The 13,049-nt window shown below is 39.2% G+C and overlaps 1 protein-coding gene across 1 annotated transcript in view; it reads right to left on the bottom strand.

The window, feature by feature from the left end:
• The window catches only part of LRRC2 (leucine rich repeat containing 2), a 52,190-nt gene that overhangs the window by 21,809 nt on the left and 17,332 nt on the right, over positions 1-13,049 (bottom strand). Inside the window, exons 3-4 of the mRNA XM_013953166.1 lie at positions 11,346-11,502; positions 181-317 (exon numbers count right to left, since the gene is read on the bottom strand). Coding sequence (XP_013808620.1) covers positions 181-317; positions 11,346-11,502 — 294 coding nt within the window. The remainder of the gene's footprint in view (positions 1-180; positions 318-11,345; positions 11,503-13,049) is intronic.

Raw genomic sequence — 13,049 nt, 5'->3', positions numbered from 1 at the left:
AAAACAGCGAAATTTGGTCCTGTTTAACTGCGGTTAAGGTATTTTCAGTGACAGTACTACTAAAACATTATTGCTAAAAACTGCCAGGGGAGTGATTTAATCTGTTGTGAGAATATTTTAAACCCATGATAAGATACCTTATAATCCAAATAAAATATATACAAGAGACAGTTATCTTACTTCAAATGGGAGCTCTGTTATTTCCATATTTCCAGACAAATCCAGTTTTTCCAGATTCTCACAATCACCCAGTTCTGGAGGGACTGACTTCAAATTATTAAAACTCACATTGAGCACTTTGAGGTTTTTTAAGCAGCCTGTTGGAAAAAGATAATTAAAATCAGTGCAACAAAACCACAAAGGGCTAAAGCAAAGCAAAAAGTACACTCAGTTTAGCAACAAAAAGTCTCCTCAACAGGATGATGAATAAGTCATGAATAAATACCCCCTGCAACAGGCACTCATTACTGGGGGCAAAACTGCTGTGCTGCACTCCACATGCAGCATTCCCTTAATCAGCAATGGGTCCAGCAAAGCTTTGAGAGGAGGCAGCAAAGACTTGCAAAGACCTTGATTTTACTGGTGATGAGGTTCCTATTTACCTCAGGAGAAACGGGAGAAGCTGGCTTTTGATTCAGCCACTTCAGGAAGGACTTGTTCATCCTCTGACGGAGGAGCATCCTGGGGATCGCTGCAGAGTATGTTCATGGCACACAATTGCACCTACCAAACTTACTGACAGACATCAAGAACTGCATCTGCTGCATCCAGCTTCGCATACTTTTTTGATTTAAATCCCAGTGATTTTAATAGTCGTATCTGATTATAAAAGATAAGGGATGTGTGCGTTTGTTTCATTATTTACTTTACTGCAATCCATCATCTTTGTCAGCTTAATTTTAGGGGCCCGCTGATAATTTAGGATATGTTTAGTCACATTGCACTTCCAGCTTCTTCTATTTATAGCATTACATAATTTCAGTAAAAGCAGGTTTAGAAACATCATTAAAATGCAAAATACATTATACTGCAAAAATGCAAATTATACTGTGACATATTCAAAGAAGGAGGAAGTATGGCATTTAAATGTACTGAATAGCTGAAATGTTAGCAAAGGGATCCTTAAACACAGTCATAACAAATACGAGAGATTGTTCTGTGGACAGCTGTCCTGCTGTATTATATAGATGATCTTCCCCTCTCACCAGTGATCAAATACAGCATCACAGGGGAAAGCAGTAGCAAGAAACTTAAATCCAATTCCGCAGTTAGAAATATGGGAGGGAACAGCATCTTTGTCAACAAGTTCTCAAGGCAGGCTACATATTGGCAAACTGAGTAAAGACATATAATAAGTGTTAGCATTTGTCTATAAAAGCACCCTATCATTTAAATTAGCACTTAACTCATATTACAGATGCACAATTTTATATTATATCATTGTCTTCTATTTATGATCCAATTTTAAGAGAAAAATCTGTTGTTTCATGGGATTTGAACAGCACTGTAGAGAACCTCTCTACCGTACATTGCAAGTGCTCAAAACAATGTCATAACAGTAAGCTTATCCTTAAGGTACTAATAGCAATCTAGTTAAACTCACTCCAAAGCAGTTGTTTAGAGCTGCTCACCTTTTGCAACATATTGAAATTAGTGAAGGCCAGAGAGCACTTCAACAGGAAAGAGCAGAAAAGAAATGTAGAGAAATGAAAGCCCTGCAATTTTTCTCTGAGAAATTGCTGTTTGCAGAGGCAATACGTAATTTGATGGCCAGTACTATCAGCTCCCAAATCTCATGGGCCTGCATTTTGCACAGACTTCAGGGATCCCCTTTGACACAGCATTTCTCTGAACAGCAGCTGGACCACCCAAATCTTTCTCCCAGGTGGCAGATAAACCAAGCATGGGGAAAACTCTGTTGGATTAATCTCTGCAGGTTGCAGCAAACAAAATATACAGAGGCTTCCACTTAGCTAAGCTAGCCTCCTTTTTCCCCATTTATATAGCTCTGCCTAGAAGTACAAAATGAGATGGCATTTCAAAATTTGGCTCTGTCCTTTTAAGAAGCTGACCTTTTTTGTCCTCTTTGCTGTAAAGTGCTGTTTCAGTTAAACTAGCAGAAGCAAAATTATCCCTAATACTACAAAAGACATTTGCTTTGGCGGCAGAGTACTATCCCACAAGGGTCATTTGGGCTGATGCAAGAGAGTAATAGAAGCAGCTCAACGGTGTAAATGTGAGAACCTTCTTATCTTATTTCCAGGTTTTCAAGCACATAAAAGTAATACAATGTTAGCCTATCCAATGTGCCATGATGTAGACAAATGAAGGTATTACACCACATGAAGGTATTACACCATATGCTAAATATCAACTTGTCAACTCATCACAAAACCAGCTCAAACCTATACACTACCACTTCATATGATCCCATTCATTAATTTACTATGTTCCATCTTAGAAGTAGTTTGCTTTTTGACATGCACTGCTCTTACTGAAAAATATGTTAAGAGTCTCATCCATTCCATGGTTCAAAATTGTATTCTAACTGCCAGTTTAAGTTTATTCATAGAAATTTTATAACCATGCATTCTTTTGCCAACTTTATCTTTAAATAGCTCTTTTCCTTCCCTGGTGTTTACTTCCCTGATGTTTTCATAGGCAGCAGACATACCAGCCTTTGTTTTACTAGCCTAAACAAGCCAAGTTCTTCCACTCTCTTGTCATAAAATAAAAATTCCCTTCCCTGAACTCTCCTAATAGGCTTTTGCATCTGTGCCCTTCTGAATAAACCTTTCTTGAATCTGAATAACCACAACTATATGCAGTACTCCAGACATGTTCTTATTGTTGCTCTGGACAATAGCATTAGTACTTTTCTTCAACTGAAAATATCTTGCATTTAGATTACCTTGCACTTGCCCTCTGTGTGTGGGTATCAGACTGATGGGTCAGTCTGTGATTGTCAGCTTGGAAATTTCCGTTCTTGTTTCTGTTTAATGAACACATAGCTTGTGGCAGGAATTTTTAGCCCCTGAGTACATGACCTTAAACTCTGTAATCATGAATTTAATCCCCCTACTTTTATTGTAGTTCTTGTGTCCATTTAGCTCTTCACATTTCAGCCTGCTTATGCAGTGGCAATACCTCCCAAATTGTGTTAACAGAAAATTTCATTAGCACAGCTCAAAATTAAGAAATAAAATCAAGACTGATCCTTGAGCAGCTCCACAAGTAACCTTCCTCCTAACTGAGGGGCCAGTCCCTCACTCATTTTTACAGTTGTTGTATCAAAGCCCATTTTCTTAGGTTCAAACATTAATTTTCCACAATCCACTGTATCAAATGTTTTACTGGATGCCAGATAGATAAGATCCGTGGCTTGTAACTCAATTATCTTCTCAAAGAAAGACAGAAACCAAATAAGTCAGACTACCTACTTTTTCTTTATATATTTTTAATTTCAACTTAGTTTTCATTCACTTCCAGATGCTTAGTTACTCCTTCCTCTAAAGAACTGTATTTGAAATTCTTGCAAGCAATAAATTACATGGGGTTGGGATTGGGTTACATAGGTTATATGAGTTACCTGAATTGTGATCCAGATTACAAAAACTGAGATCTTCTCCTCTTTCTCAAATAAAAGGAGCACTCTCCTTTTCTCCTGGATCTATCCAACAGGGTTGGCAGACCATCCTTGTTATAGAAAGAGGACAAATGTATGACTAGAAGACAACATCTGTGACAATCCTCTGTTTCGAGATACTCAAATCCAGATATCCTGGCAGGAGGAGTGCAGAACAGAGTAGCAGCAAGTCCCTAAATAACCTCCAAACCCCCCTCAGCGTTATCAGTCATTCGAGCCACATTCAGAGTTTATCACAGTAATAGCTAGGGGAGAAAGAGGTAAGTTTGCCTGCATAACTTTCACTTGCCCAAAATGCATACTTCAGGACTTATTTATCCCTTCAAGGCTCTTGGGTCTCCCAGGTAGGATGCCCAGCCACCCCGGGCCTGATTCACAGGTGACACTGCCAGTGATGCAGCCCCAGGAGGTGACAACCCCTTCACAGTCCCCCCCCCAACCGTAGAGGAGGGTTGGACCTCGGTGCCTGCCACCAGAACGCTCGAGTAACGTTCAAGCACAACTTACTTCACAATTAAAAATAATAAAATTGCTACTGCTACAACACTGTGGTTAACTATGCCATTATGACACTGAATTTTCAGTTCTATAAAAAATGTAAATTAGGGAATTGAATAGCTAACATCTCCCTGTGTTTTCCAAACAGAGGCAGTTAAAGCAGTAATGAAATCTGTAGCTTTCCTGGCAGTTTCACATTTCACAGAATCACAGAATCACAGAATCACTGAGGTTGGAAGGGACCTCTGGAGATCATCTAGTCCAACCCCCCTGCTCAAGCAGGGTCACCTAGAGCACATTGCACAGGATTGCATCCAGGCGCATTTTGAATATCTCCAGAGAAGGAGACTCCACCACCTCTCGGGGCAACCTGTTCCAGTGCTCTGTCACCCTCACAGTGAAAAAGTTTTTCCTCATGTTAAGATGGAAGTGTCTGTGTTTCAGTTTGTGCCCATTGCCTCGCGTCCTGTCGCTCGGCACCACTGCAAAGAGTCTGGCCCCATCCTCTCGACACCCTCCCTTCAGATACTTGTACACGTTGATAAGATCTCCTCTCAGCCTTCTCTTCTCCAAGCTAAACAGGCCCAGCTCTCTCAGCCTTTCCTCATAAGAGAGATGCTCCAGTCCCCTAATCATCTTTGTGGCCCTTCGCTGGACTTGCTCCAGTAGTGCCACATCCCTCTTGTACTGGGGAGCCCAGAACTGGACGCAGTACTCTAGATGTGGCCTCACCAGGGCTGAGTAGAGGGGGAGAATCACCTCCCTCGACCTGCTGGCAACACTCTTTCTGATGCAGCCCAGGATACCATTGGCCTTCTTGGCCACAAGGGCACATTGCTGCCTCATACTTAACTTGGTGTCCACCAGCACTCCCAGGTCCTTCTCAGCAGAGCTGCTTTCCAGCAGGTCAACCCCCAACCTGTACTGCTGCATGGGGTTATTCCTCCCCAGGTGCAGGACCCTGCACTTCCCTTTGTTGAATTTCATGAGGTTCCTCTCCGCCCACCTCTCCAGCCTGTCCAAGTCTCTTTGAATGGCAGCACAGCCCTCTGGCGTATTGGCCACTCCTCCCAGTTTTGTATCGTCAGCAAACTTGCTGAGGGTGCACTCTGTCCCTTCATCCAGGTCATTGATGAAGAAGTTGAACAAGACTGGACCCAGGACTGACCCCTGGGGGACACCGCTAGCTACAGGCCTCCAACTAGACTCTGTGCCACTGAGCACAACTCTCTGAGCTCTGCCATTCAGCCAGTTCTCAATCCACCTCACTGTCCACTCATCTAAACCACACTTCCTGAGCTTGTCTATGAGGATGCTATGGGAGACAGTGTCAAAAGCCTTGCTGAAGTCTAGGTAGACAACATCCACTGCTCTCCCCTCATCTACCCAGCCAGTCATTCCATCATAGAAGGCTATCAGATTGGTTAGGCATGATTTCCCCTTGGTGAAGCCATGCTGACTACTCCTGATCACCTTCTTTTCCTCCACATGCGTGGAGATGGCTTCCAGGATGAGCTGCTCCATCACCTTTCCAGGGATGGAGGTGAGGCTGAGTGGCCTGTAGTTCCCTGGGTCCTCCTTCTTGCCCTTTTTGAAGACTGGGGTGACACTGGCTTTCTTCCAGTCTTCAGGCACCTCTCCTGTTCTCCATGACCTTTCAAAGATGATGGAGAGTGGCTTAGCAATAATGTCCGCCAGCTCCCTCAGCACTCGTGGGTGCATCCCATCAGGGCCCATGGATTTGTGGGTGTCAAGTTTGCTTAAAATTTAAGAATATTTTATTTTTACATGGGAGATGCAATGCCATAGTTGTTGCCTATGATACCATTTATTCCCAGTTTGATCTTTTAATTCATTATTTAAAAAAATTAAACTGGTAATTAAACACTATAATTGCTGACAGGCAATGCAACTTCCCCATTTAGATAAGCCAGCATTAGCACTCCCAACAAGGTATCTGAGAGACAAGATATAGGTGCGGTTACAGAGAGCCTTTATCAACCAAGTATCCCATTCAGTGCAAATGTAGGTCAGCTTGTATAAACTGAACTAGAACATAAAGCAAATTTTTGCATTGATCTGACCCAATCAAGCCAAATTACCCAGCACAGCAGCTTCCTATGGGCCAAAACAAATAGCCTCCTTTTCCCAATCTTTTCTGCTGCATTAGTGACACTGCCTTTGATTTATCTAAAGGAGGATATTAATGTCCAAGCTTACAGGTGACAGGTGGATGTTTAAACATCTTTTTTTTTTTTAAAACTTCTGATCAAAGCACTCAACAAAAAGGAGGGATTTTTACTCCCTGAACTCCTTTCACATCAAACTTTTTTCATAACAAATATGCAAAATCTTTTTTGCCACTAGGGCTTATAAAAATTTTAGTACTGCAATAGATTGTCCCTGGGCTAGTAAAATTTCATTCTTGAACTAACATTCACGTGTTCAATTAAAAAAAAAAGTAAACATGCTGATGGAAATTGCGAACTACTATTACAAGCAAAAAAAAGAAAGGATAAAGTTTGGGATCTAGGCCTGTGGTTAGAAGAGTGTTAGTATCATATAAGAAAAAGAAAGTCTTTTCATAGTGGAATAGGGCAGAAAAACATGAAGAAGTTTGTGATGGATAGCAGAGGAAGATAACACCTGGTAAAAAAATAGGGCAAGGGTCTAGTGAAAGGACTGAACTGAAGATATTCTGATAGATCAGAAATCCTATATAAAAGCATCTACATGTGATTTCCTTTTTTTATGTGAGCGGATAAGCTGGTACATGGGCTATGCTCTCCCCAGGGATGCCCAAACAACCGTGCGACTCCCAAGGGCAAGGCAGAGCACAGGTCCAGCATATTTTTATGTATAGTGTAGTTGCACAAAATTATACGACAAACTCAATAGATAAGAATCTTTTGGCAAAAATAATTTGTATAATGAGTAGTTTCCATGGTAGAGTTCCAATTTGAGCTCCAGTTTACCCAGTGGCACTATGTGGCCTTTGCAAGATCCGATGGTGCTGAAATTCGTTAAGGCAGTATGTTTGTGTTACATTTTAGTGCAATATTCCCCATTTTGAGAGCTTAAGTGGGGGAACAAAAAAGATTATTTTCTGTCTAGGTGGTCCAATATAAAATACAGCTTGGTATTTTGTGGTATACTAACCATAGGTTAAATTCTGATCATCTCACCAGCTGTTCCACTATTAGCAGGCCATCATTTGAGCAGCCAGCTTAAAAGCAACTGGCACCCTCTTAAAAACAGTCAACTTGCAAGAAAGGTGTTTAATACTTTCCCTTCAAATGGAGAATATAAAGAAAAATTCTCAGTTGTATACAAGACTCAGTTGCTGGACAGATAATATTCAATATTGAGTAACTGGCAGGGGAAAGACATGATATCCTCTAACTCCTCAAAACTAAACTGCATTTAAACTGAGAATCCATATTTTCCTCTTGGAAATTCATATATTGGCACACTGGGAATTTTATTAATAGAAAAAGCTATTTTAGGTATCTAGAAATCATTTTAAACTGTATTACTTATAGTTTTTCCCCTCTGAGTTCTGGGTAATTGTATTAATGCTATGCACAAATGAAATTTTACAGTGTGAGGTAGGGAGGAGAAAAAATCCTTATGATTTCTTTTAAAGACATCTCTGAAAAGCACAGCTATTTTTTCTTCCTAAATATTTGGCACATTGGAAACATGAAAGAACATAATGAAGTACAAAGATTTATTAACAGCTCTTTGAGATGTCTCGTGAATAATGTGTGGGAAAAAAAGACATCCTCCTACAATCTCACTATCCCTTCTTAGCAAAAGCTGAGCAATCATACAAAGACTTGGACTACTGCCTCCTGTGAATATGGGAATATATTCATTTGGATGTCTTTAATGATACGAGTTGCTTGTGTAACCAACATCGTTACCTGATGCCCAGCCAGTGTGCTGCAGCCATGCCTTCAGCACAGTATACAAGCCCGAACTGCAGATCATGAAGAAGCTGTTGCCCAGGAAAACTCACCAGGTATACCCCATTCATGACCTTTTCTGGTTTTCCTGGGAAAAACAGACTTGACTACTTCTAGCCAGACAACAGCTCCATTTTGCATTCTGTCAAGTTTTCACTGTTGTTTACTCACTTTCCCTGAAAACATATGCTATTGCACAAAAAGAATCAAGTCAAAAATATTCTGAGCTATTTGCTGATCCAAACATGATCTTTTCAAGTGCATATGTGAATATCGCCAAGAGCGTATTCTGAAATATCTGAGAACAAGGTTCACGTCCTTCTTCTCTCTGATTCAGAGCAGAACTTTTTCGTCTAGATCAGGTGAAACACAAACTTCAGTTCCTGTGGACTTTTTAGTACAGAGACCTGTAGGAACTGGGACTGCAACAATACTTCTTATCCACTGAAAATATTCTTATGATCTCCTCTCTTCTTTCCCACCTTTAAACCCAACTTGTTAAAATCAAAAGTAGCCTTAACAGGGCTCACCAGTTTAGCTTCTGCTAGATGATTTTTTGGTCTAAATTTGGCTTCAGTTCTGTCTGAAGATTAAAGACTCCACAGCATGCATGTCACTGCCAACTTCAACCATCTGTCATTACTCTCAAGTATGTTTTAGCTGTGATATTTATCTACTTGCTGCTGTTTTGTAAACAGAACACAAAATGATAAATACCTAAGCACTTAACCTTTCTGGAGACCTTACCTTCTGATTTAACACCCAATCCTCACTCCGTGCTTAGATAAAGCTCCCAAACTGAACCCACATGGACTAATTTTTTCTGTGATAATTTAGCAGCTAGATGACTGAAGTCTGGGGCTTTTCATAATTTGAAGCAGCATCCAAAAAATTTCAAGACATCAACATTTTTCATAATAAGATCTTATTAAGATAATGAACAATTCCAATACATGCTAGCATCTATATGTGTGTACATATATAGTACATGCAATAAACCATGGCTATCTGGAAGCATACAGCCTTACATGTCAACTGAGAAAGCATTATTTGAGTTGAGAAAAAAAATATCTCTATAATCTCTGCCATAACAAAGGCAGCTGTGCTGCATTACTAATAGATGGTCTATCAACACAGGACATTCACTAAGGCTGAAAATCATTAGGCAGCTTTAGCAAAAAAGCACTAAATAGCTGGCTACAGTTTTGAGTCCAGGAGTAGCTTTTTTCTTAAGCTACTGGATCTTGTCTGGACAGACTAGTATTGCTGCTAAGATGTAGAACTATTGTATAAATTTCTGCTACCACTAAATAAACATGTTTCATCCAGTGATAGCTTCATGTAAATTTACACAGTGTCTCAAAAGGAAAGATTCAAACCCAGGTTTCTCCAGACCAGTGTTTAGTACAATCATGCTCACTCTCATCTTATCAACCTTGAAAGCTTTTTGTGAACTAGAGATCAGCTTTAACAGGATGGTGGTGAGTACTATAATATTGGGTCTGGGGCAGTCCCACAGCAAACTGCTTTCTAATATTCACTGATGCTTCCAGTCAAACACTTAAATAAAAAAGCAGCAACAAAAAGACTGAAAGGAGAAGAGCTACATCTTGGGTAGGCACTAGAGGGATGAGCACAGATTGGATGGAAGACAGAGGAATGGGAGTAGCAGGAAAGCTCCCAATGAGCAGAATTCATGTCATTTAAAAGACAATTGAAATAGTGTTTTCTACTAGACGCATCTGAAACTTTCTTCCTTTTTTCCCAAGAAAGGTCTGAAACAGCCTCTAAATTATCCTCTATGGGGAATAGGTTATGCTAGTCTGATCTGGCTTTGTGACTTTATTCTGGAAACAAACTGCATTACCATTCATAGTCACTTTTTCTTTGGAATCATTTTCATTACTAGTGCCCAGTATTACAAGAGGAAAGAAAAAAACCTTCCTTAGTCTCTACCTGCCTCAACAGTTAAGCAGTGACCCCTTAAACAAGTTTAATGGCCTAGAAGAGCCTCTGGAAGGGATCTACATCTTCTCCCCCTCCATGTGATGGAAGGCATGAGACTCCATTAAACTCACTGACCCATCTGACTTCCACAGTTGAAGTGCTGACATAACAGTTAGTGTTTATTTTATGCCTATTATCTCCTGCTTGTGTCTTGCTTATGATTTGCTGGTGTATTCAGCTGCCAGGTTGAAACTATAAGATATATCTGGATGTCAGAGGGAAATTTTCTGTGTAAAATAAAATATTAGTAAATAAATCACAAAGTATTAGCATTAGTCTATCAGTAGAAAAGTCTAGTGGTGATTTCTGTGTTTCAGGAGACTCTCTCTTCCTGTTTCTCTTAAGTAAAATTATGGTAATTGTGCAGATGGTTTTAGTCTGTATTCTTCACTTGAAAGAAATTAACTCATTGGGTACATAAGGAAATCTAGGCATAGAGCAAACTTAGGATTATTGAATTAAAAACCAAAGGCTGAGTTGATAGGCAGCTAGTACACCTCAGTTCATGGACCTGACTAGAGGGGGCCAATAATCCCTTGCAGCACACAATTTCTTCAGCTCACTGTTTACAGCAACATCCCTCCCTGTAAGAGCAGCAACTCCCTCTTAAACCATTAGTCTTTTAAAAGGACTTTTTGTTTTATAAGATCAGAAAGCTTCAAAAAAGCCAAACACATGAAAATTACTATTATACAGATAAAATAGCAAAGGCCAAAGTAGGTAAGAGGTAAGAATTACATTGTTTCTCTAAAAACCCTGTTGTCAAGTTGGAAATAGCACTTTACACAGTGATCACTACTGAACTTGTTATAAAACTGAAAAGGTTTTTTTTTCCAAAATTATATTTTGTGGACTTCCCTATTACTAGCATCTTATGCTTCAGTGCATCTCGTCTGAGGTTCATATTGTTCCTAATCTGTAAGGAATACAAAACACCTCCCATTATCAGGCAGGAGTCCCCATCCACTTGAATGTCAACAGTGACTGTTTGATAGTAAGACAACCAGAGTATGTCAGTTTTCCCACATCTGAGCTATATTTAACCCATGATATTGTTTGCAATTCAACCAATATAACTACAAAGCTATAAAAACTGACAAACTACTGACTGGAAACAACTAAGACAATTATCAGTGAATGAATAAGAATAGCCATGCACACTTGCTGTCCTGCATTAGAGTTAAAAAGCAAGAGTATAAATAGCTAAATAGTTTGAAACAACATACCGATTTCCACTGGGAGATTGGTGATTTGATTTTTTGACAGCTCCAGTACTCTCAGATTCTGAAACAACGCAATGTAGGCTGGAATGGTTTGTATCAACGTATTGTTCACATGCCATTCTTTCAGATGGGTCTGCTCTTTCAAAGAATCTGGGAATTCCTGCAAATTAAATGATACTTCATAAATAGAAAGCATCACACTGGAATTGGGTTCTAACATATTTCTAAAAAGAGTGGAGAAAATTCCATGGCCAAACCTCAACATTTTGCCTTAATTATCTTGATGTAGACAAGCAATTTGTTGAACAACCCTTGTAGGAGCTGTTCTCCTCTGAAGATCATTGCAGTTGTCTGTCACCACACAAACTGTTTTTAACTGCTAATGCAGACACTGGGCTCTAAAACTGAAATCTGTCTGTAGTACTCAACTTGTTTGGTGACTCCTGTTCTTTCCCTTTTCCAGCTGGAGGATTTTTTTTAAAAACACATTTCAGTGCTTTAATTCACACATCAGGACATGGTAAAACTGCAACATGAGAACAGAAGGGCAGGTGTACAAGGAATATTGAAATGGATCTTGCCACACAAAAAAGTGTGACTACACTCTTAATACCTGCTAATGTTTTGAAATTTGTTTGCCCAGATGCAACACAGACCAAGAAATAGAAACATTTCAAATGGGACTTTGAAAGTCTTGTTTTTAAAAAAGTGACTTAATTTCCTAAGTCATTCCAATGTTTGAGAATTTTTGCTCAATTTCTTTACAGAATAAAAATACTGAGTTTTTAAACCAGTCCAGAATTGCAAATTATTCTCGTTTAAGTCATTCAGAAACTTTTTCTTTAAAATTTCCGTGATTGTTCTAAATACACAGCAAATAAGTTTGCCCGAGTAATTTTCACACACTATTCTATCTGTCCAAAATCTTCCACATATAACAGTTAAAGTGAAGGCTTTAGAGCCTTAATTAATACAAAATCACTGTAGTTAATTGGTATTCAGTTCAGACTTACACATCTTTGTTTGAATTATGCAACCAAATTCCTTAAACTTGAATCAGATAAAAAGCAATTGATAAAGTTGAAGGTCAGATCATTTAAACTACACTTTCTAAAGCAGCACATAATTTACCAGTCTGTTCTTGATTTTATAGCACTGTGCGTTGGTAACATCTGGAATAAATAATCTGCATGAGGTGCTATTACAACCTCTGCTCCATAAAAAGAGATGTAATAGTTTCAACACTTAATTAATCTATAACTTGTTTTTTTCCCTGTGCATGAAGAGTTGTACACAGTAGAAATTACTGTTTTTATACAGAGGACACTCCCAAGTAGGTTTTGGTCCTCTAGATTTCATAGATCCACCAGGACATTAACAAGGGTGATGCATTTTAATTGTTTCTTATTAAAAACTCGGAATAGTGCTACTTAACCTTTAGTTAAATTAAAACATCTAATTGCAATTAAAGATATACTGGACTGTTGATCATAAACAGTTTTTTGTTTGGTTGTTGCAGTCTCTAATTACGGCGCTTTTCAACTTACGCATGCAGACATTTAGCCTATATAGGTAGTTCTGTCTTGCCACCTGCCTTTCCACGTTTGATATGGATCATTTCATTTCTTGCTTCATTTTCCCAGTAGGTGTATATTACATTGTGATCCATCTTCTATATTTGTCAGTTTATGGCAGTTAAAAAATAAA

This window comes from Apteryx mantelli, chromosome Z (assembly GCF_036417845.1).
Source record: "Apteryx mantelli isolate bAptMan1 chromosome Z, bAptMan1.hap1, whole genome shotgun sequence".
In the NCBI taxonomy this organism is placed as follows: domain Eukaryota; kingdom Metazoa; phylum Chordata; class Aves; order Apterygiformes; family Apterygidae; genus Apteryx; species Apteryx mantelli.
This window is presented reverse-complemented; position numbering and strand designations above follow the sequence as displayed.